The sequence below is a fragment of the Ursus americanus genome, chromosome 21 (genome assembly GCF_024610735.1).
Source record: "Ursus americanus isolate L20-20 chromosome 21, mUrsAme1.1.p, whole genome shotgun sequence".
NCBI lineage: Eukaryota > Metazoa > Chordata > Mammalia > Carnivora > Ursidae > Ursus > Ursus americanus.
Window position 1 is genome coordinate 11,093,923 of NC_142147.1, and position 22,578 is coordinate 11,116,500.

At 37.3% G+C, this 22,578-nt stretch overlaps 1 protein-coding gene across 13 annotated transcripts in view; it reads left to right on the top strand.

The window, feature by feature from the left end:
- CHD9 (chromodomain helicase DNA binding protein 9) overlaps window positions 1–22,578 on the top strand; it is a 213,222-nt gene that overhangs the window by 177,268 nt on the left and 13,376 nt on the right. For 9 of the 13 annotated variants that reach the window (XM_045806780.2, XM_045806778.2, XM_045806783.2 and 6 more), the window contains 12 exons: window positions 1,498–1,601; window positions 2,106–2,223; window positions 2,843–2,900; window positions 4,632–4,674; window positions 5,850–6,069; window positions 8,900–9,102; window positions 11,928–12,836; window positions 14,090–14,253; window positions 14,986–15,258; window positions 15,994–16,162; window positions 21,509–21,648; window positions 21,945–22,166. In XM_045806780.2, coding sequence (XP_045662736.1) covers window positions 1,498–1,601; window positions 2,106–2,223; window positions 2,843–2,900; window positions 4,632–4,674; window positions 5,850–6,069; window positions 8,900–9,102; window positions 11,928–12,836; window positions 14,090–14,253; window positions 14,986–15,258; window positions 15,994–16,162; window positions 21,509–21,648; window positions 21,945–22,166 — 2,623 coding nt within the window. The remainder of the gene's footprint in view (window positions 1–1,497; window positions 1,602–2,105; window positions 2,224–2,842; window positions 2,901–4,631; window positions 4,675–5,849; window positions 6,070–8,899; window positions 9,103–11,927; window positions 12,837–14,089; window positions 14,254–14,985; window positions 15,259–15,993; window positions 16,163–21,508; window positions 21,649–21,944; window positions 22,167–22,578) is intronic. The other 4 variants (XM_087870422.1, XM_045806790.2, XM_087870421.1 and 1 more) reach the window with 3 other exon arrangements.

Consider the following 22,578-nt stretch of genomic DNA (forward strand, 5'->3'; position numbering starts at 1 on the left):
AATTTTTGTTATGTTTTATTATATCTCTCATTCTTTGAAAGTTGGTGATTCACGAATACCAAATAGGGAAATTCTCAACTAGAAAATTTGATTTCCCAAGGTAATTTAGCCTGTCCAATCTCTTTTTTTTTTTTAAGATTTATTTATTGGGGTGACTATGTGGCTCGGTTAAGTATCTGCTGTTGGCTCAGGTCGTGATCTCAGGGTCCTGGGAACCAGCCCCTCATCAGGCTCCCTGCTCAGCACAGATTCTGCTTGTCTCTGTCCCTCTGCCCCTCCACCTGCTTGCTCTTTCTTTCTCAAATAAATAGATAAAACTTAAAAAAAAAAAAAAAGGATGTGTTTATTTATTTGATGGGGGAAGGGGAAGGGGCAGAGGGAGAAGGAGAAAAGCAGACTCCCTATTGAGCACAGAGCCCCACATGGGACTTGATCCCGTGACCCTGAGATCATGACCTGAGCCAAAATCAAGAGTCAGATGCTTAACTGACTGAGCCACCCAGGCACCCTTCTACCTTCTTTGTTGAATAAAATATAAGAATGTGTGTGTGTGTGTGTGTGTGTGTGTGTGTGTGTGTGTGTGTAAGTGTAAAAATTAATGATATTCATTTGCTGATTGTCAGATGTTAGCTATATGCTAGGCTAAGGGAGACAGTGCTTGAATCACTATGTAAAGAAGTAAACATTTCAGTCCTTCTATGCATGGCATATTTTCATTTTTAGCGGTGTTGTGTTACTTATAAAAGGTTTCTGGGAAAATAATAATTTCAAATGATAAGCAAACAAAGTTATGTTTGCAGAATTATAAATGCTCTTTAGTAGTTGTTTCATACTCATGAAAACAGCCAAATTACCAAAGAATCATGGATTTATTATAGTTTAAGTACTTTATCATATTGTCATTTTTAGGCATGGTATTTATATACAGCATAAAAATAGCACTTTGAGTGTTTTAGTCAAATTATGAATCAAAAACTTGCCGTTTTCCTTCGCTTGTAAGCAATGCTTAATTTGTCAGTGGCATTTTCTAACCAGTAGCAGTCTAGAAAAAATATGACTTGTTTTGCAGCCTAAAGCAATTAATTTGCCCTTCTGGGGCCCCAGTCTCTTCATATACAAAATGAAATGTTTGAACCAGCTGATTTTGTCAAGTTGTTTGCTGACGTAAGGCTCTACTCTCCCATAAAATGCTTTGTTTATATCTAAAGGAAATCAGTGGAAAGAATATGATTCCTTAAGAGTAAAGTAAACCTGTTGAAAAATGTCTTCTGTTGAGCATAAGGACATTAGTTCGTTTTTTAGTAACTTCATTGATCTTGTACAATTTTATAATTTTAACTGGTGGTAATTGTGGAAAATAAAAAATCAATGAAATAAAATCATAACGTCTTTGTCTTAAAAACCATAATGCTTTTTACAAGCTAGGTAAAGTTTGCCTCCTCTTTGACTTGTTTTTAATAATTCATAGAGCTATATTGCGATTTTTTTTTTTTTAAGTGACATTGATGTTTGGGTCCCAGAACCAGACCACTCAGAAGTTCCTGCTGAATGGTGGGATTTCGATGCTGATAAGTCACTTCTTATTGGAGTTTTTAAACATGGTAAGTGAGGAGGAAGGTAGGTAGAATCGTCTTCTGTGTGTAATGTAATTCAACTAGTTCTCGGTTTAACGATTTCCACCTATAGCTTCATTCCAGTAACACTGATGTTATTATACGTATCATGTAAAGCACAAACTACCACATTATGTCTGTCAGTCACTATACTTCTTCATGAAAGGGGTGGCATACGTGACCTGCCCCTCCCAGACAGAAATCTCACTAACTTCCCCTCAGGAAAAGTTCTTGTGTAAAGTGTGTTGTGTATGATCAGTTTTCCTCTTTCTCATTTTAAGTGATAAATTTAATCTAAACTTTTAAATATACCTATGCCAGACCATGCAATATTTGTGATAATTTCTAGAAAATCTATTTTACCCTGTACTGTTTTAATATATGGTCCCTTTAGTCCAGGAACATCATCCACAATAAATATGAAGCATGCTTATATTCATACATCTTTTTTCTTTTTATCCTTTTTACTTTCATAATCGGTGATCCCTCCAGGTTATGAAAAATATAACACTATCCGAGCAGACCCAGCGTTATGCTTCTTGGAAAGAGTGGGAAAACCTGATGAGAAAGCAGTCGCTGCAGAACAGAGGGCAAATGATTATATGGATGGGTATGTGCACTTCAGAGCCTTGATTTCTCCATGTATCTCTGTCAACAGCAGCATATTCTGTCAGTGATGTTTATCGTTAGATAATGTAGTAGTAAGAGAATTGGAGTTTACAATCTAAAAGAGTTAACAAAACTCTAATAAGTTAGCATTTGTCCACTGGTGTGATCAAGGAAGAGACTCCACCTGCCCCATCCTCATCCTTGTGGTGAGTCTTTCATTTTTCCATTCTTAACAGTCATGGCCATTAAAGCCGTACAATTCTAAGGGCATAGAGGGAAGAAGACGAAGAATATTACAATTGAAGAGAAATAGAATGTTTTTCATGGTAACTGTCATAAGGTCTTTACTATCTTTGTTTTCTTACCAAAAGAGACTGTGCTGAGGTTAATATTACCACATTTAAAAGCAAACTTGGTAGTAAGAGTCAATCAGAAGTAGCTTTCTTCTGACTTGCCATATAACCATCTTCGTGCTGTGACTTGGGGTCCACAGGCTAACAAACAGAGATTTCAATCTGAAAACATGCTAAAAAGTCCTTCCAACAAGATTCCATTTGTCCTGTCAGGAGAAATTTTTAAGTCCAGTACAATAATTGTAGCATCTGTTGGTATTTTAACAGGGACGTGGAAGATCCAGAATACAAACCTGCCCCAGCTATCTTTAAAGATGATATAGAGGTATGCTTTGGATCCTATTTTAAAATCCTCATTTCTGGTTAGTCCATGGTTCCTTTTGTTTGCATTTTCTTTTGTGTGTTTTTCCCTTGTATGTTTTCCTTATACGTAATTCTGTTCTTCAGAAGATTAGCTAAGTTAGTGATCCACTTAGGTTGACAGGCACCTGCCTGATCTCCCTTCTAGACACTCTGGAGGCCAGGGTGGGCAGGTGGATGAAATAGAGCTTGCCCACAGGCTGCACTGCTAGGAACTAGGAAACACGGTGGCGGGGATAAAACCCCAAGCAGAGTGAGAAGTAAACACAGAAAGTACACAGCAACTAGACCTACATAAAGGGTTGAAAATGAGGGTAGAGCCTCGAGGAATTCTGAGCTGCTAAAACATAGTTCCAAGTGTCCTATTTATAGAAAGTCAAAAGGAAGAAGCAGAGTTGAGTGAAAATACTCTGTGGAGTGGGGAAAGGATGTGAAAAGGGATGAGGGATTCTATAATACTTACAAGGGCATGGGAAAGGACTAAACGGCGCTATTGACTGTCAGGTAAGGTGTGCTGGTCTTGGTGGCCAAGGGGCTTGGATATTGATGCCTGTATGAGGACTAGAGAGGGTTCGGGCCTGGGTGTGGCAGTGAGAACGGAGATCCTGCACAGAATGAGAACCCTCGGAGAGCAGTACTCTGACAAACAACACAGGGCAATAGCGAGGAAAAGTAAAACCCTTCTCCTACAGTGTCTCTCTGGCTGCCACAACTGAGAAAGCTTAACATCATACTGGCTGGCAAAAAAACATTTAAAGAGCCCAGATCTATTTTCTTAGAGCCAGTAAAAGGTATGAGAGGCAATGAATTTAGGGCTGAGAGGCAATAAATCAATATGAAAAACTCTTTAGAGATGAAGAGGATAGCATAATAATGTCTGGCATACGTCTAATAGGTATTCCAGAGGAAACAACTAGAGAGTGTAAGGGAGAAGACCTGTTCTAAGAGATTATCAGCTGAGACGTTTTCAGACTTAATGAAAGACCTGAATCTTGAGATTCAAGAAATAAAGTGAATCTTGGCAGGATAAACAAAATACACTCCAAAAAACATCCTAGTGAAATTGCAGATACTCCAAACAAAGAGCAGATGTTAAAAGCAACCAGAGTAAAAAGACCCACTTACAAAGGAATGATGATAATTCTAACTTCAGGCTTTTCTAAAACAACAACAGAAAATAGTCATTGGAATAAAACCACCAAGGTTATGAATATGTTTACTGTAATGTTGGAATACCTGATTGGAGATGCTCTGTTGACAGATAAAAACTAGATATGCAGCACAAGCAAACTGTTCAAGGCTGGAAGAGAAAAGATTTGCAGGTTGTCTAATAATCAAATATGAGAAAGAATAAATTATGAGAGTTGGTATATAGAACAACAACAAAAAAAACCCTGTTACCGATAATACCTAGGGTATATTTGCAATTAGAGGAAGGGTGGAAGAAAAGCACTTGTCCTAAGCGTGATCATGGAAGGGGGAAATTTTAGTGGAAAATAACTGGCCTAAAGTGTACAAGGCAACAGAGAAGTATAAAAGGGTGGGAATTGAGAACAAGATATTAAAATTTTTATTTTTGCTAAATTCATCATGAAAAATTCTATTGCAAAAAGTTCTTAAAAAGTTTGATTCCCTTTTCATCTTTAATGTATCTTGACCAATCACCCTATGACAAATTTCTGTTTTATTTTAAAAGGATGATGTTTCTTCACCAGGAGATCTTGTTATAGCAGATGGAGGTAAATTGCATTTCTCTCTTTTTACTTAGTTTTCGTGGAAATTCACATTCTCATGATACCATGAAATCAATAAACTATTACACTTCTATGATATTTTAGATGTGTATGAAAATTTTTTTGAAGACCATCGTAATCATTATAGGACATACTAGTTGGGAATTTAACAATATTTTTAGTTGCAAATCTTTATGCCGTGACTCACTGAGCTTTTATGGAATCAAAGCTTTGATGATTCTGTGGCTTGATTATTAAACTTATGCATGAGATTTCATCATTAAAGTGTTGGTTCAGTAATCCATTCAACAGCTTATTAGTTCTGTATTAGGAACTGTGTTAGGAATCATCATTTCTCACACCCCTTTTTTGCAAAGCCTTTCTTTGCAGGGTCTTGCTTCTACTTCCTTCTGATTATCAAGATAGAAACATGCTGTCACCAGAGTACACTCACTCCCAGCTGGCACCCAAGTGGAATAGGGCCTCATCCTTTCATAGTTTGACTAGGAAAGAAGGAGTAATATTTGCTTAGCATGAATGATTACCGCTTAATTATGGTGTATGTAATTATAAGATTATACCCTGGAAATAGAGAGCTAGATCCTGCACTTTATTAGGTGAATAAAAGCTTAAAAGTGATAGCATTGTCATAGGGAATTTTTTATAATATATGTTCCTCACTAATGACCTTTAAAATGTTTTGATTCTCACATAAATTGAGATTGATTTAATATAGGAGGCTTTAAGTAAAAGAGTTTACAGTATTCAGCTTCTCAGGGATTTCAGTTTGACTTTTAATTCATTTAAGTTTAAGGCATTTGAGTATTTGCCAGCCGGTAAAAATCTATTAGACCTGGAAATGCAAGAGTTGTATTTTCTGTGCAACGGATGTTCAGTAGATACTACGGTTCTTTATTCCACTGTGACCTACTTACTTTGAGCTGTTCTTTAAGTTTATTGTAATGTTTTTAGAGCTGTGGTTAAAAGAAAACTCTTTTATAATGAGAAGTTTGGCTTGTGTGGGTTTTTTTCCACATAATCAGATTGAAAGAAAAAGATTTTAAGTAAGGAAATTTTGCTGTTTTTATGAGTTTCATTTCAGTATCTGTTTAGTTTTGGGGGGCGGGGTTTTTTTCAGTTTTGTTTTGTTTTTTTATTGACATGAGTTTCTTTAAATATAGATGGTCAACTGATGGAAGGTGATAAAATTTATTGGCCAACTCAATCAGCTTTAACTACACGTTTGAGGCGTCTCATCACTGCATATCAGCGTACTAATAAAAACAGACAAATCCAGCAGATACAGCCTACTTTCTCAGTGCCCGCCAGTGTAATGCAGCCTCTTTACGAAGAAGCCACTCTCAATCCTAAAATGGCAGCCAAGATAGAAAGGCAGCAAAGGTAAGACAATAGCACTAAATTTTTAATATTAGTGTAATTGTATAAATGTAGCTATTCGTTCAGAAGGCTGTTACTGTATGATGATCTCACTTTGTGAAAAACATATATTGGTAGAAAAGTTGGTCAAAGCAAAGTGTTTTATGCATGCATACGCATGCATAAATATATACTCACACACATATACACAACAAATACGGTCAAACGAAAATAATTGCATTTTATAGTTCCTAGCCATGCTTCATATTTAATCATTATTTTGTCATGCTTATGACCAGTGAGTTATTAAAAAAATGAAATTGCAAAGCAAACTCAAGAATTAAATTATTAATAAAGGGTACATTTAAATTACATGAAATAAAGTTCATTCTACCTTATTTTTACATTATGACATTTATGAAATGTAAGAATGTATGGAAGACAAGTCCGTTTATGCTTTATATAAAGGATGAACCCTTGGAACAACTGATATCAAAGAGGGACAAAATGGTAGACCCTTTTGTAAGAGAACTTGTTAAGAAGACAGGCATGCTTCTCTCCTCCCAAAAGTTTTAACTTCTTGAAAAGGATAGACTGTGTTGAAAAGAATAGCAGTGTTTTGCAATAACCTGGCGTCCGTGTTAAGCCTGGGTCCTTGGATGTTCTCTGGAAAATACAGCATTGTTCTTTTGTATTACTTGTAGCACATTCATTGTAACCAGATTTAGTCAGTCTGAAACTTAAGATTTTTAGATGTCCTAGACATAATCTTCTTCAAATACTACCTCAGCAACTGTACTGTTTCAGTTGTCTATAATTGCATAATAACCGCTACCCCAAAATGTGGTGACTTAAACATCAGTTTTTTATTTCTCACGATTGTATGGGTTGACCAGGTGGTTCTTCTGCTCCCCGTGGTGTTGGTGGGAGTGGTGAGATGTCCGGAAGGGAGAAAGTGGCTTCACCCACATGGCTGGCAGTTGGCCCTGGCAGCGTTTATGAGGGAGCATTCCCAGTGGCAAAGGCAGAAGAAGCTTCAATTTCTTAAGGCCCAGCCTCAGGGTTTCAAAGTGTCACTTCTGCCACCTTCTGTGGGTCAAAAAACAGTCACAGGGCCAACCAAGATTAAAAGGAGAGGGAAATAGATTGTGCCTCTCCGTGGGAAGAGTGGCAGAGAATTCAGGGCCATCTTTAACCTCCCACGTGCATTTTTCCTTGGTCGGTCAGATCTGGATTAATCGTCCTTAAAGTTTAGCTTTATCGTGATAGTCCATACCTCCTTATTTACTGCAGGTATAAAGTGTGTTCTTAAGCCTAGGTTCAAGAGTCTCTTCAGTTTCAGCATCAGCATGCATTTCTAATTCTATCCAGTACTGTTCCCGCAGCCATAGTGTCCTATGTGTTCTTGACTCAATACCTAGCTTATGTTGTTCCTATCACCTGGGACGCCCTTCTTCCCACTCTTTAGTCCAAACCTAGCCCCTCCTTCAGAGCTCAACACCTATCCTACCTCTTCTACTATTTTTTTTCTCAACCAGTGCAGCTCACAGTATTGTTTCCTGCACTCAGATAGCACTTACCCAAATAAACTTCGCATTGTCACACTAATATAAGATGTCGTAAGGACATTGATCTTTGCCTTTCTGTGTCTTGTCCTTCTAAGTTGTAAATTCTTTGAGAGTAGACACTATGTCACATTTCTGTGTGTCCTGTGCAATCTTTTAATCCATCCTTTCTATTCTATTCCTGCTTTCATCCCCCAGATGCAAGGTTCATATGATTTGATTGGTTTCCCAGGCTATTTTTACATCAGTATTATATTAATCTTCTTAAGGTAGCGCTATGCTGAAAATGGCCTGTTGATGTTTTTCAAAGGTCTCATACACATTCTTTCTTGTTCACACAATTCCATAACTTAACCAGGAAAAAGTGTCCATAAATTAGACTGTGGAGATCTGTGGTGTGTGAGGATAATATTACCCTCTTAAAGTATCTTAGGAGCTTTCAACTGAACAGAGACTGTTTTAGCCAAGCAAATGGAATGTTTCATAATCTGACCCCAACCCTGTCTCTGTCTCTGGTATGAGCCATATCCTTGTCAATCTGGAATGCTTATCATACCCCCAAAATGTAGATTACTTCCTACTTTGCTTATACTATGCCCTCTTCCTAGAATTACCTGGCTGATCTTTGCCTTGTTTCATCTTAAATGCAGCTTACTTCTGTGATGCTTTCTTGATCACTCAAGTCTGAAGTGGTCCTTCCATCTTCTGTGCTCTCCTAAAATTCTTAGTTTCTATAACGCATACAACTATAACATACTACCTTATACTAGAAATATCTTTGAAATGTTTTATCTTTTCCCTAAAGGTAGGGTCATTGTGTCTTACATAATCTTGTCTCCCCTGCGTGTTTTCTTAGAGAGTAGATTTGCAAAAAACTATTATAGTCTAGGAAAAGAAGCGTGGTTGGATAGATGAGTCAGCTAACATGTTTTTAAAAGACTTATTTATTTATTTGAGAGAGCACATGCATGCACGAGTGGGAAAGGGGCAGAGGGAGAGAATACCCAAGCAGACTCCTGCTGGGCGCAGAGCCCAACACGGGGCTCAGTCCCACGAGCCATGAGATCAGGACCTGAGCCTAATCCAAGAGCCATACACTTAACCAACTGAGCCACCCAGGTGCCCCTCAACTAGCATTTTTAAATGTATTTGCAAGGCAGTGTCCTGCATTTAAACCTTTAAAGTGTTAGGTACTTGAAATGTTTTAAATTTTATTATAGTCATTATATTCAGCATTAATAAATATTTATTTTAGTGACCAATGTGACTTTTTCTTTAATCTGACTCAGATGGACGAGAAGAGAAGAAGCTGACTTTTATAGAGTTGTGTCTACATTTGGAGTGGTATTTGACCCTGACAGAGGCCAGTTTGATTGGACAAAATTTAGAGCTATGGCTAGGCTGCATAAGAAAACTGATGATAGCTTGGAGAAGTATTTGTACGCGTTCATGTCTATGTGTCGGAGGGTTTGTCGTCTTCCTTCCAAAGAAGGTAGGTATAAAATTTGTCTTTCCTGGTTTGGGTCAAAGAAGCAAAAAGCACTAAAATTCAGAAATTTCTAACTTGTTTATTTCAGTAGTCTAATTTAGTACCTCAGTAATTTTTCAGAATTGTAAATAAACTATGTCCAAAGATCTCCCTATTTGTCAATCCTGCTATTAAAATGAGATCTAAAAAGAATAAAGTTACACCCTGAGTTTTGAGGAGTGGCCAGTGCTAATTCAGTATTAGACTGATGATCGAGGGAGGTAGAAGGTTCATGGTAGCTTGTGAACAGAACTAACTTGTGTACTTAGTCCATCTGATGGGAGCTGTGTTAGAGGGCTTATTTACCTGAATAATTTTGCAAGGAATGAGGCCTCTGCTCAAAGGACATTTTAAAGAGTTTTAGTAGGAAAAAAAGATCACCCAGAGCCTTCCAAAAAAAAAAAAAAAAAAACAACTAATCAGAGGTGCTGATGCTCAGCCAAGGCCCTATTCTGGGGTGAATTTCATTGTCTTTGAAACCCAGAGAAATAGTTCATCCTGCCAGCAACTCCTCTCGATAATGCTGTTATGAGCCACTGTCTCCATTCTTTGTTAAATATGATTTCTGACTGCTAAACCCCACTGCCTTCCTATTCCTGTTTTGTAGTACAATATAAATGGCTAATAAAAGGATGTAAACTCCATGTGAATTTGTTTGCTTGTTTTAGTTTTATGTCCTAACAGATCTGTTGTCAGTCTGCTGAATAGAGTAGCCAGCCCATTACTTGATTACCCAAATACCAGATGATTCAGGGTAGATTTTAGTCTAGTTAAATGTCTTTTGTAAGACTAGCAATGGATTTAAAAAGACAGATAAAGCAAAGTATTGTGTCTTCTATTATTTATGGTTGCCAAGAGGCCCTCATTTCTTTTTTTATTTTCTTAATTCCCATCAGCAATGTAAAATGTGGTGAATAAATTAACCACTTTGGACTCCAGTTTTCAAGCAAAAAGGAAAGTTAATTATTAAATAATGATTGAAAAGGTTGTGTTTTCTTGTTGGAAATGGGTGTAAGGTTTTACTTAGACCGGTTTTCCAAACTTCCTCAGGTCACAGAGCCCTTACTGTCTCTAATTTTTCACAGCACCTGAGGCCAAATGTTCTGTTTAATGAATAATTAGATCCAAACAACTTAATAAGTTTTTATGTCCAACAGTCTGGTAATTGTTTAAAAACATAATGTAAATTGAAAGAACAATACACAATACTTTTCTTTCTTAAATAGCCATACTTACTAATGGGATGTGTATACCTGTCAGGCACCATACTATTCTCAAACCTTGATGTTTGCATGGTCCTTGATTTCTTCTTTTTTCTTTAACTTTTTATCTTGAATACCTTTAGACTTTCAGAAAAGTTGCAGAAAACTATAGAAGTTTCCATGTATCTCTCACTTTGCCTCCTTTAATGTAAAATCTTACGTGACTAATTGTAGTATCATTATCAGTCTAGGAAATTAACATTAGTACAGTGCCATTAACTAAACTGAATATCTAGTCAGATCTTACCAGTTTGTCCACTGACGCCCTTTGTTGTTCCAGGATCCCACCTTCTATTTGGTTGGTCTTTCCCCTTAGCTTCCTATAGTCTGTAAGAGACCCTCAGTTTTTCTCGTCTTTCATGACCCTCATACCTTAAAAAAATATTGATCAGTTATTTTGCCACAAATCCTTCAATTTGGATTTGTCTTATGTTTTCATGTCGTTGCATTGAGGTTGTGCATTTTTGTCAGGAGTACCACAGAAATGGTGTGTCCTTCTCGGAAAGTACCATGGGTTCAGAATGTCGGTATGTCCAACACTGATGGGGTTGCCCTTGATTGCTTGGTTACAGTGGTTTATGCTGTTTCCCCAGTGTAAAATAGCTATCTTTTCCCCTGCAGTTAAAAGAAATCTTGAGATACTTTGAGACCACACAAATCCTCTCCTCAAACTTTCACGCATTGACTTAAGTATCCACGAGTAGGTCCTTGTGTGTAACAGTTTTTACTGTGGAATTCTGCTGCAAGCAAGGATTGGTGTTTCGCTTTCATCTGCTGATCAATTATTTATTCATATCAGAATGGACTCAGATATTTGTTTTATCCTATAGGTTATAACCCAATACTCTCATTATTTTGATGCTCAAATTGTACGAGCTCCTTTAAGTGACCCCTGAATTATTTCAACAAATCCTTATCTTTTTTGAATACTTCTAAACTGCCAGTATCTCTGCCCACAAAGATACAGCCCCATCAAAAGGAAGATCACAAGATCTAATGTTGAAGCTGAACCAGCTCCAGCCATTACTTCACATAGCATTTGACAATGTTCCCGCATTTCCCTCCAATTTTAAGAAAGCCTTTGGTGTTCCTGTGAGTTCACTGTAATGCAGAGTTACCTTGGTGCAGCTAGGGAAATGGGACTTCTGTTTGTTTATGGGGTATGATTTAACAGTTTTAATTTGTATTTATAAATGAGTTCAAGTAAGTGTTTTTCTATTTGAGTAAGGCACAAATTAGTAAAGACAGGTCATAGGGAATTTCTTAAATTCTTATATTCATATACTTCTAAAAAAAGTGTTATGTTCTACTTACTTTCAGAAGATCCAGCGTTATCTATTATATGTATGGATTTTGGTACTTCTTTTTAAAACTTCTATTTTTTTCTCATTTAAAAATAATAAAAAGAAATTCTGGAAACTACACAATGATACTGAGTAGAGGTACATTTTAGAAGTTGCGTTATTTGTTTTAAATCGGTAACAAAGTGTTTTTGAGGTTAATGTTTTTGTTCTCGTTTTAACGTAGAATTGGTGGATCCAAATATTTTTATCCAGCCAATCACAGAAGAACGTGCTTCTAGGACTTTGTACCGTATTGAACTTCTAAGGAAAGTACGGGAACAGGCCCTCCGGCATCCACAATTGTTTGAACGCTTGAAGCTTTGCCATCCAAATCCAGACTTACCAGTCTGGTGGGAATGTGGCCCTCATGATAGGGACTTGCTCATTGGAGCTGCTAAACATGGGGTGAGCCGAACAGACTATCACATTCTTCGTGATCCTGAACTCTCCTTTATGGCAGCTCAAAGGAACTACAGTCAAAGTAAGATGGCTCATTCAAGGACTTCTACCCCACTTTTACAGCAATATCAAGTAGCACTTTCTGCTTCTCCTCTTACCTCTCTACCTAGGCTCCTAGATGCTAAAGGTATTATTCTAGAGGATATGAAAGTTAAAAGTGAAAATCTTAAAGAGGAGCCTCAGTCTTCTGAAGAAGAATCTATGTCTTCTGAGGAAACCAGGACACTAATAAAGTCTGAGCCTGTAAGTCCAAAGAACGGGGTTTTACCGCAGGCCACTGGAGACCAGAAATCTGGTGGAAAAGGTGAAACAGACAGACGCATGGTTGCAGCCAGAACAGAACCCCTAACTCCAAACCCAGCTTCTAAGAAACAGCGAGTCCACAAAAGAGGATCCGAATCTAGTTCTGAGTCTGACTCTGATTCTGAGAGATCATCCTGTTCTTCCAGATCATCTTCTTCCTCGTCTTCCTCCTCCTCTTGTTCCCACTCTCGATCAGGCTCTAGTTCTTCTTCATCCTCCTCTTGTTCTTCAGCATCGTCTTCATCCTCATCCTCATCCTCTTCCTCATCATCCTCCTCTTCATCTTCATCAGAAGAAAGTGACAGTGAAGAAGAAGAAGTCCAAAAGCGAGGTATATGCATAAAGTGCTTTTGCTATTTTAAGACATTTCAAGTGAAAATGAAAAGCATTTGGTTCAGATAACTTAAGCATGTTTAAAATTGTTGACTGAAATTTTACCTGTACAGATTTGCTTAGAGAAGCACTAGTGAGAAGGAAACGAGACTTACTGGTACACACTCCCGATGCAGTATTCCAGGCATTGCGAAATGGGTTCATCAAACAGAAATTAGGCATTTTACACAATATTTTAGTTCTTTGTGATCACCTTCAATTTAATGTTACATTGTTTTCTGAACAAGTTGACCAGGGAACAAATCAGGATGATATTCTATAACCACCACCAGGATTTTTAGATTTAGCAGTCAGACCAACAAGAGTAGCATAGGCCTTACTTGGCAGCTATCTACTCAGAGCAGTACAGGACAGGAACGGCAGCTGTCCGGCAGAGTAATGTCAGGTGGCCCTCTCCTGAGATGTGCTTGCCACAGCCCACCGTTCAGGTGCACGGAAATGAGTTGACGTTGAGTGGGCGCAGGAGCCAGTCTGGCCTAAGGAACCTCATAGTCCACAGGAACCAGAGTCTCTTGTAACAACTGGGACATAAGTTTCAGGGTGGCCATAAGGATATGCCCCATTATAGGAGTCCCCTCCTTAGAGAATGTTAGTATACCCATTAGGTATTTATGATCCTCCCAGGCTAAACGCAGTTGATCAGTCAGGAGTTTATCTGTTTGCAGGGAAGCGGACCTATAGAGTTAACTGAGGGTCACATTTTCATGCAGAAAGGGTTGTTTTGTTAACCCTTTCCCCTCAAACTCCTTAATGCCACTTATTTTGCTTTTGTGCTAATTTTTTATTTTTTATTTTTTTATTTTTTAAATTTTTTTTTTAATGATTTTATTTATTTACTTATTTGATGAAGATAGAGATAGGCAGTGAGAGAGGGAACACAAGCAGGGGGAGTGGGAGAGGAAGAAGCAGGCTCCAAGTGGAGGAGCCTGATGTGGGGCTCGATCCCAGAATGCCAGGATCACGCCCTGAGCCGAAGGCAGACACTTAACGACTGAGCCACCCAGGCGCCCCTGTGCTAATTTTTTAAACAATGAGTATTATATTCTAGGTGAATTTTTTTCCCTTTTTTTTTCCCATTTGTTTTTACTTCTTTTTCCTTTTTAAATATACCTGAATAATTATATAAGATTTGAAAAGTATATATAAACTTGCTTTATGCCGTCTTCTTGAAACAGTTATAATTGTTCTTAGCAGAAGGTACCCCTCACGTGAAAGCCTATGATGAAGAAAGTGTTGCGTCACTGAGCACTACCCAGGACGAGACCCAGGATAGTTTCCAGATGAACAATGGGACACCAGAGTCAGCTTACATCTTACAAGGGGGATACATGCTAGCAGCTTCATATTGGCCAAAGGTAAATGGATAATGTCCTCCTGGAACAGATCATTTTTTGAGTGTTTTTCTTATTGCTTTAATGGTAGATACTCTTCTCATATGGAAAAATAGGTCACTGTAAAACAGAGCGTGGCATTTTGGTGTTAGCATCAAATGTATCAACTGCTATTATCAAGTAAATAGGTGTACTTGAATGTGTATATTTCTCAACATAACCTTAGAATGTTTAGAATAAGAGATAATGAACACTTACATTCACATACAAGTCAATATTCAGGTGTTTATTTATGAAATAGGTGCTTTGAGCTGAGTCTCCTTGGAGAAATTTACCGTAGTCATCAGTGACTTAGAAAAAAAGTTCACTTAGGTGCATATACTCTCAGTGGTAGAAGTTTAGATTGGATTAATGCAATTCTTTTGGTATGTGGCTAGACTAGGTCAAGAGTACTTAGCTTTAGGAGAACTCTACTCTGACCTAGTTCTGAGTTGTTTGAATTTTTACAAGGAACTTGTATTACTTATGTAATTATAAAAATAACAGAAGACTGTCTCTATCGTAACTATTTTTGAACTCCAGTGGAAATTTGTACTTGAATTCTTACAGAATTATGATTGGGTGTGTGAATATGTGTACATACCAAATGCACGTATGTTGTACGGGGGTTAAATCCATCAAGGCCCTGAGCCATTTCATCTCCAAAGATCTGGCCTGATTGTTAAAATCACACTTGGCTGTGGCATGCTCTTCCAGGACCGCGTGATGATCAACCGGCTGGACAGTATTTGTCAAACAGTGCTGAAAGGGAAGTGGCCTTCAGCTAGAAGAAGTTACGATGCCAACACAGTGGCTTCTTTCTATACCACAAAACTGCTGGACAGTCCTGGCGCAGCTACAGAATATAGCGAACCCAGTGTACCCACTCCCCCAGGTGCCGGCGTTAAAGAAGAGCACGATCAGTCAACACAGATGTCAAAGGTGAAGAAGCATGTACGAGAAAAGGAGTTTACAGTGAAAATCAAAGACGTATGTTTATTTTTATTGCCCTAGGACCCGATTGCGATTACGTGTGCAGCATGCTTTTTCTGCAAGTGGCTGCCTGCTCTCACTCTTACTTCCTTCACATACTTGTTTTCTGGTATTTGGTTTGTTTTCTTTTTGATATCCAGGTTATTAAACTTGAATATTCTACTAGAAGGATCATCATTTAATATGTTTCTCTACCTGTACTTCTGAAAATAGTCCTTCTGCCAATCAAGAATGCTTTTCTTAAACAGTCTGACAAATTCTAATTGTTTTGGTTCTTTTATATAATATTTAAATGGTATGTCAGTGCACTTCCTCTTTTAAACATTTAGCATGCCATGTTATCAGTAACATTTCATTTTTCAGTATGATTTTTGAAGCTAAATGGATTACTCCGTGTGTAATACATGGGTAACGTCCTCTGAAATGTCATTTGAATAATGTACTTAAAGATGTATGTCTGAAGCTGATAGTGTTACGCTGTATTAGTCACGTGAAAAACTTTGTTTTGCTCAGAAAAGTGTAGATAGTACCTAGATTTTGTTTTCTTTTAAGATAGAAAACTCAATATTCATCATAGAAATGGGTTGATTTTTTTTTCTTTATTTCTGAATAAGGATTTGATTAATGTTTCAGAGTTTTTACTTCACTTTTTCTAAGTAAAAAAAAATTCTCTTAATAACTGAAATGAGTTTTTGTAATTTTTTCTTTCTTGATAATGGTGTTTGTTAACAGGAAGGTGGTTTGAAGTTGACATTTCAGAAGCAAGGGCTTGCTCAGAAAAGACCATTGGATAGTGAAGACGGTGCCCCGGGGCAGCAGCAGTACCTCGCTCGGCTTCGGGAGCTGCAGAGTGCGTCAGAGACCGGCCTCGCCAATTTCCCCAAATCCGTGCCAGTATCAGGTGACTAGGATGATGATGACTGCCTTGGCATGCAGTACTCCTACTGTCATTTCCAAATTCTCTTTTATTTATTCCTATTTATATATATAATATAATTCTAGATCTTTAGATCTTAGTTAATACCCATTGGGGCTTTTAAATATGACATTTTAAAGCAGGGTGCAATTTTGTTTAGGGGTCCTAAATATTTGGGTGGAAATATTCTGTCAAGTAGTTCTATACAGATAGAAGTTCAAACAGCATTTCAACATGAAAGCAGGTTGTGAATGTAAAGGCAAACACCTAAATCACAAATTAGTGGTGATTAGTAGAGGAGGTTAAAATGAGAAGTTCTAGAAAGACTTTTGAGATAGTGTAGTTCAGTCATCTACAGGATAGAGGAATTGTTATAACTATTCCCTGAAAGGTAATCCTTCATTCTCATGGAATATTTGCAGGAAAAGATTGTTCCGACCTCAAACAGCCCTTTTTATTACTGGGCAGCCCTGATTATCGCAAAATTCCTTCTTATTTAGAAGCAAATTTTGCCCACAATTGGTTTTTCTTAGATTGAAATTGTCTTTAAAGGCATCACAGAATCAACTCATTCCCGTGTCTACATGATAATCTTAACATTTTGAAAGCGACAAGCGTATCTCCTTCTCTTGGGACTGTATCTCTTCTAACTTTTTGACACTTGTGAATCAACAGTATTTATTATGTGTCAGATTGGAGCCACAAATTGTGTGCTCTGTAGGCATTGAGGAATCCATAAGAACCTTGTTTTGTTGTTGTGTGTCCCTTTTAGAAAGTGTATCAAAAGTTGAGAATTTTACTCATGATCAGCTGAATCTTTAAAAAGTGCAATGATTAAAGCAGATTAACGACTTGAATTCCCATTATACCTTCCATTCACATAAGGCTAAGGACTGTTTCAGTATTCTACTAAATCTGGTTGCCATGCAGTACTTGGAAGCATTTCAAAACTCCTGTTGTGCATGTGTACGGTGTGTGGAATTCCTAGGATTGGGAAACATAATGCTTTATTATACATGTTAAATTGATTGCTATTCCCAATTGCTGCTACCGTGACTTTTTAATTATAAATTACAGTTGAATTATAAATTAGTATCATCAGCATTACTTTGGTCTCTTACAGATTCACTAACCATTCATGGTAATTCTCCAGTTCCCGGACTTTCAGACATGTGTAGCTTGCAGTTCAAATATGAATCAACCAGGCTTCTGTCATTGAAGTATAACTTCCCCAAACTGTGCTTTTCATTGACAGTACTGTATTTAGGGAGCTCTGGTTTGTTTTTTTTAATAAGAAAATGGCAGGGGCAGGGCGGGGGGTGCCTGGGTGACTCAGTCAGTTAAGTGTCTGCCTTCAGCTCATGTCATGATCTCAGGGTCCTGGGATCGAGCCCCATGTCGGGCTCCCTGTTCAGTGTGGAGTCTGCTTCTCCCTCTCCCTCTGCCTCTCTCCCTGCTCGTATGCTTGAGCGTGCTTTCTCACTCTCTCTCTGTCAAATAAATAAAATCTTAAAAAAGGGGAGAGTGTAGGAAGATGGGATAAATGGGTGATGGGCATTAAGGAGGGCACGAGATGGAATGAGCACTGGGTGTTATATGCAACTGATGAATCACTGACTCTGCCTCTGAAACTAATACACTATATGTTAATTAATTGAATGTAAATAAAATTTAAAAAAAATAAGAAATACCACTGCTTGTACTCTGATAACTCTACTATAAAATGGGATTGACATTTCTATCATCTGAATATTTTATTGCTATTGCAGCTGAAGGTTGTACAGCCTTCACCTTTATGTAACTCTTGGGTAAATAATATTTTCTTTAATAGTATAAGCAGTAATTATAATGCAATCTGCAGTAATACAAAATATTTAAAAGCCTTATACATTTAAACTAGATAGAGTTATTATCTAAGCATTATAGCTCATCCATCTTAATAATTGCAAATGTGAAATCTAGATTTGCCTTCCAACACGACTCTTAGGAAATCTGTTAACAATTTTTTGCCTTTTCTTGTTTGTGAAATGAAGGGTTGGGGCTGGAGAGAGGTAGCATTGTTGGGTGGGTTAAATAATATATGTAGAGTGGCTATTATGGAGCCTGGCACTTAATTAGATGCTAAACCGATGTTAAAATTTAACCGATGTTAAAATCTAAGCCTAACAACAGGTTTTAGAATTAGATACTAAATGAATGCTTTATTATAGTTATTAATATCCCAAAGCCTAAGCCCTTTTTACATTTATGTAGGTACCCTCTGAATTTTATCTGAAGGTTTCAAGTAAAGATAAAAGTTGTAATATAATTTATGAAGGAAATAGTAAAATATCAAAAATGACAGTAGAACAAAACTAAAGAGCCCATTCCAGAAACTACCTAGAATAGTAACCAGAGGATGATGATGGAGCCGCGGAACAACCTGGGGTTGAATTCTGTCTGTCTGGCTGTGACATTGGGCCAGTAACTTAATGTTTCTGATCTCATTTATAAAATAGGCTTAATAATACCTCTGTGTTTTTGTTGTTTTGTTTTTGATGATTTAAGAAAACATTTGTTAAACCTAGCTCAGTGTATGGCACTTAGTAGGCATTCAGCAAAAAGAAGCTATTTTTAATGTTGTTATAATTACAGCTAAGATAAGTGCAATACAAGCTTTATAGAGTAGATTAGGTTAAATTTTCCATTTTGGATTCTAGCTTAACAGTAATATTCCTAGAAGTTGCTCTTAGAAGTAAGTGTAGGTAGCTGTTTTGTTGTTGTTGTTGTTGTTGTTTTTAAGAATTTATTTATTTGAGAGAAAGAGATAGCGAGAAAGAGCATGAGCAAGTGAGGAGAGGGAGAACCAGGCTCCCCGCTAGATCCCAGGACCTTGGGATCATGACCTGAGCCGAAGGCAGACGCTTAACCAACTGAGACACCCAGGTGTCCCAGTAGCTGGGTTTGTGTTTTTTTTTAAGAAGGAAAAGAAAAGACATCACGAGAATACATAATTGGCCAAATAGAATATGTTTATGAATGGCCAAATAGGGTACGTTTATAAATGTGCACTTTGGTGTGTATACAATTGTTTTTCCAAAGATAATTAAGTACGTTTTTATATAACTCTGGAATAGCAGTAGAGGGTAAGTAAAAAGTAATGTAAGACACTGTCTGCCTTTCAGTTGCTTGGTAGACTAAGACCTACATGTTAAAATATTAGACAAACATCAAAAAAAACAAACAAACCACAAGATAATATGTTTTGCTATACAGCACATTATAGTTAAAAAATACTGGAGAAGAGGGAAGTCACTACTGTCTAGAAACTTAGGCAAAATCCTCTGGAAGAGGTAGAATTGAACAGGATCTATAAGAGGAAGACCAGATAATGGTCTTTCTGGAAAGTGACATTCGTGGGCGAGGGAGAAAAGGGGCAGGGAACAGCATGGACCGGAGACTTAATAGTATGATTTTGTGATAAGACTGACCCAGCTAGTGTGTAAATTCCCACTGGAGAGAGATTTGTATGAAAGCAGAGCCTGCTTAGAAAAGGTGAATCCAGATTATAAACAACATGAAAGCTGCGCTGGGACAGGGATTAGGGGTTGGGGGTCATGCAGGAGAAGGCGCTGATGTAAGGCATTTCATTCATATTAGAATAAGAAGCCATGAGAACGTCTTATAGAACAGAATGGTACTTTTAAAGATGATACTTTGAGAAAGTTGGTTTATTATTATAGCTAAAATGTACTATTGGGAAAGTATTTTCAAACCATATTTACAATATTTTGTTAATCTGGTTATAATGAAATTCACTTTGTAGATAATGAAAGTTTTTTTTTAAATAAAGTTATGTCACATTCCTATTGTCCTTTTATATGGAAGCATGGTTTTTAATCATTGTAACTAGCTATTCCTTACCATATGAATTAAGGTACCATTTTGAAACTGAGATGTGGTGAATGTAAGTGGCCTGCATAAGGTTACATGACCAGCCAAAGGGCAACTCCTTATTCAAGGATACACTGTACTTGCTCTAAAAATTCTCCTGAATGATTGAAAACACATTTCGCACTATAAGCTATGAACTACTTAAAAAAAATTTCATCCTTAATAATGTTTTCTTTTTTCTTAAGATTTATTTATTTTAGGGGCGCCTGGGTGGCACAGCAGTTAAGCATCTGCCTTCAGCTCAGGGCATGATCCTGGCGTTATGGGATCGAGCCCCACATCAGGCTCCTCCGCTATGAGCCTGCTTCTTCCTCTCCCACTCCCCCTGCTTGTGTTCCCTCTCTCGCTGGCTGTCTCTATCTCTGTCGAATAAATAAATAAAATCTTTAAAAAATATATTAAAAAAAAGATTTATTTGTTTTAGAGAGAGAGAGAGGGAGACAGAGAGCAGTGGAGAGAGGCAGAGGGAGAGGGAGAGATTGTCTTAAGCAGACTCCATGCTGAGCACAGAGTCTGATGCGGGGCCTAATCTCACGACCCTGAGAACATGACCTGAGCCAAAACCAAGAATCAGAACATAACTGGCTATGCCACCCAGGTGCCCCAATATTTTCATTTAATAAGAGAGTTGTAGATTATGTACTTTTTGAGGACAGGAACTGCATTTAACTCATCTTTGAACCATCATAGTACCTCATACCTACATATAAGTTATTTGATAAATATGTATTTATTGGGGGGAAAATGGCTGAATGCATGGAACTGTTTCATTCATACCTCTTAACACACATTTTTATTGAGGGTCTGCTGAACTGAGGAATGATAAAGGTCAGTTTAACTTGACAACTAAAAGGTTAATGGTGATCTTAAAATACCTTAAGAAGGCTGTCATAGTAACGGGCTATGGGACATTGAGGAATGTGTTGGTCGTGAAGAAGAGGAGCACAGCAAAGACCAACCTTTCAGAAGTTTGAAAGTTATGAAAAGGCTGAAAGAAGTTCATTTTTTGTTTGAGTTAGGCCGTGTTTTTAAGTTGAGAAGAAGACTCTAATTAGAATAAGATATTTTGGCACTAGAAAGTAAAGATAGTTGGAGTTAATGGATTCAAAGGAAAAGGAAGGGTTTGTCTTGCATATGAGGAAGACCTGCTTCTTCCTCTAAAAGGGAAGGATAAGATGTGTGAATGTCAGGGTCAAAAATTTGAAGAGACAAATCGAAAAGTCTCTTAGAGTTCTCCAAGTTTTTAGGTGAGGAATAGGGGTGTTTTTAGCCCCAAAATTCCTTGATTTAGAATATGTAAAATAAGAACTAACACTTTCATATATTTAGAAAATGACTACTTTTAATTTGCATAAGATCTAGATTTTGACCACTATTTTGCATTTTTTTTTTCATTAGGTACTTCCATTCAGTCAACCCTTGGTGCCAATGGAGTTAGATTAGACAACCAGCCTATAGTCAAAAAAAGGCGGGGAAGAAGGAAGAATGTAGAAGGTGTTGACATCCTCTTTTTTAACAGAAATAAACCACCTAACCATGTAAGTAAAAACTACTGATCCTTGAGTCCAAAATTCAATCCTAGTAAATATACATATTGCTGTTTTGTGAATGTCTTATAGCATAAAAATATAATTAGGAAATTAGACTGTACTTCTGGATTATATCTCAGAGGAATCCAGCACTGACCAAGATTCATGAAAATTTTCAATTTGAAAAATTTAGCAGAATTTTAAACAACTTCCTTCTTTCCTCTTCAAAATGATTTGCCTTATTAGATCAAAACTCGAATGATAAAGCATAGAAATGAAATTTTCCCTTGGTTGTTTTTCTGCAGGTTACTTTAGGCTTAACCACCTCACAGGTTTCTACAGGGATAAATCCAGCACTGTCCTATACTCAACCTCAAGGAATTCCTGATACGGAAAGTCCAGTTCCAGTTATTAACCTCAAAGATGGGACAAGACTTGCAGGCGATGATGCGCCAAAGAGAAAGGATTTGGAAAAATGGCTTAAGGAGCACCCAGGTTATGTGGAAGATTTAGGAGCTTTTATTCCTGTAGGTGATGCCTTACAAATCTTGATATATTTGATTTCTGTGGTTTATCAAATCCATAATGATGAAGTGTACATTTTTACCCACTTGTGTAAATATGTGTTCTGCCCAAGAGTAAGGAAAATGAACAGAAAAAAAGAATGACCATTTTTCCTATGATACAACACAGTACCATTTCCATTTTTCCATTCTGCGTTTAATAATAAAAATCACCTCCAATATACAGAGTATATTAGACCCAATGAAGCTTGTAAAGAATGAAGCTTGTAAAGTTTCCAGTCCTTTTCCTCGGGGAGTTTACTTTAAAATACTAATGATCATATTAAACATTTATTGAGACTTAGCTGTGTGCCTGGTGGCACTTAACATATATTATCTTATTTAACACTGCTAACACCTTTATCAGAATGGCATC